The sequence below is a fragment of the Mobula hypostoma genome, chromosome 3, assembly GCF_963921235.1.
Source record: "Mobula hypostoma chromosome 3, sMobHyp1.1, whole genome shotgun sequence".
Lineage (NCBI taxonomy): Eukaryota > Metazoa > Chordata > Chondrichthyes > Myliobatiformes > Myliobatidae > Mobula > Mobula hypostoma.
In genome coordinates, this window is record NC_086099.1 from 115956081 (window position 1) to 115957980 (window position 1900).

At 46.7% G+C, this 1900-nt stretch overlaps 1 protein-coding gene across 2 annotated transcripts in view; it reads left to right on the plus strand.

The window, feature by feature from the left end:
• The first annotated feature begins 1539 nt into the window (after positions 1-1539).
• The window catches only part of LOC134343515 (SLAM family member 5-like), an 82043-nt gene continuing 81682 nt past the window's right edge, over positions 1540-1900 (plus strand). For both annotated transcript variants that reach the window (XM_063042247.1, XM_063042248.1), the window contains exon 1: positions 1540-1623. In XM_063042247.1, coding sequence (XP_062898317.1) covers positions 1557-1623 — 67 coding nt within the window. In that variant the 5' untranslated portion in view covers positions 1540-1556. The remainder of the gene's footprint in view (positions 1624-1900) is intronic.

The following is a 1900-nucleotide window of genomic DNA, read 5'->3' on the forward strand; positions in this document are numbered from 1 at the left end:
AGTTCCAGTAAAATCTATAAAGTGTAATCATTGAATCGCATATGGTGTATTGTCTGTTATTTGGCAGGGTGGGGTACATCACACAGCATCCACACAAACTTGATTACTCAGTCTGGTGGGGCCGAAGGCTGCTCTCCCTAGACGAAAGCGAGTTGTGCGAGCCTGAGGCTTACTAGGGGGCTATATAAATAAAGGATGGGGGTAAGAAGGGGAGGCGGGGCCTTAACGGAAGTTAGAGAAGTCAATGTTCATGCCATCAGATTGGAGGCTACCCAGACGGAATATAAGGTGTTGTTTCTCCAACCTGAGTGTGGCTTCATCTTTACAGTAGAGGAGGCCGTGGATAGACATGTCAGAATGGGAATGGGACGTGGAATTAAAATGTGTGGCCACTGGGAGATCCTGCTTTCTCTGGCGGACAGAGCGTAGATGTTCAGCAAAGCGGTCTCCCAGTCTGCGTCGGGTCTCACCAATATATAGAAGGCCACATCAGGAGCACCAGATGCAGTATATCACCCCAGCCGACTCACAGGTGAAGTGTCGCCTCACCTGGAAGGACTGTCTGGGGCCATGAATGGTGGTAAGGGAGGAAGTGCAAGGGCAGGTGTAGCACTTGTTCCGCTTACAAGGATAAGCGCCAGGAGGGAGATCGATGGAGGAACACAACAGGTCAGGAGACATCTAGGAAGAGGAATAAACAGTTGGTGATTCAGGCTGAGAAATTTTTTCAGGACTGTAATGCAGGCTGAAGTATGAAGCATGAAGATTGAACCACGATGTACAAAGCCTTAAATTAAATCTACGCATAGGTCTGGTATTCTCCCAACTTTGTGAAGAAAGATGAACTCTTGACCTCACAATCTTCTTCATCATGACCTTCCCTACCCACTCCACACTTTCTCTGCAACTGTAAGACTATATTCTGCAATCTCTTACTGATTCACTCCCTTTGTGTTCGGATATCTTACAGTATGAATAGCATGCAAACCCGAGATTTTCACAACCATAAACACAGGAGTTTCTGCAGATGCTGGAAATCCAGTACAACTATGAGTCAATGTTTTTGGCCGAGACCCTTCTTCAGGAGTCTGACTGTATACGATTGTACCCAGCCTGGTGGTGAGGAGGGGGTGGTGAAATGTGTAGGTTGCAGGTGGTACGGTTGATAGAATCTGCAGTGACTGAAGGGAGGAAATGGATGATGGACAATGAAGAGAGTTACCGGAGATGAGAGAGAGAGAGACACACAGAGAGAAAACAGAGACAGGCAGAAAGAGAGAGACAGACATACAAACAGAGAGAAAGGGAGATGAAGACCCAGTGAGTGGGAGAGAGAGAGGGAAATAGAGAGATAGAGAGTCCAGAGGCAGAGAAATCAGGTGAAAGAGAGAGAGAAGGTGGAAGAAGTTGGTGAAACTTGTCTTCACTGTGCGTGCTTTGTGTCAGATGTACAACATGCTGTCTGTTATCCAATCACAGGCGGGTGTAAGAAAGTGTCAGTTCCTGTTCTTTATTCTGTTGCTTTGAATCCCACAATACTGAAATACCACTTCAAGATGCTGCAGTCCTTCATGCTGAGGGTTCTCTGCCTGCTCTTCACCTCCCGCTTGACCATCTGTATGGGTAAGGTCTGATTTTAAACTGATGCTGGTTATTGTGTATGAGCCCTGCCTTGGTTTTCACTGTGTGTAAAGGACTCTCAGTTCATTGTGATCACACCTTGGCTCTCTGCTAGTCTGTACACTGCCCAGCTGTCCCAAAAGTACAACACACTATTGCCTTGCCCTGTCCTCCTTCCTTCATTAATTGCTTTTATGCTCTTCCGATACCAACTCTCTCCCTCTGTCTGTGTATATAATGTGTGTGTGTAAATGCTCTTTTCCTCTTTGTCCTCGCCAGC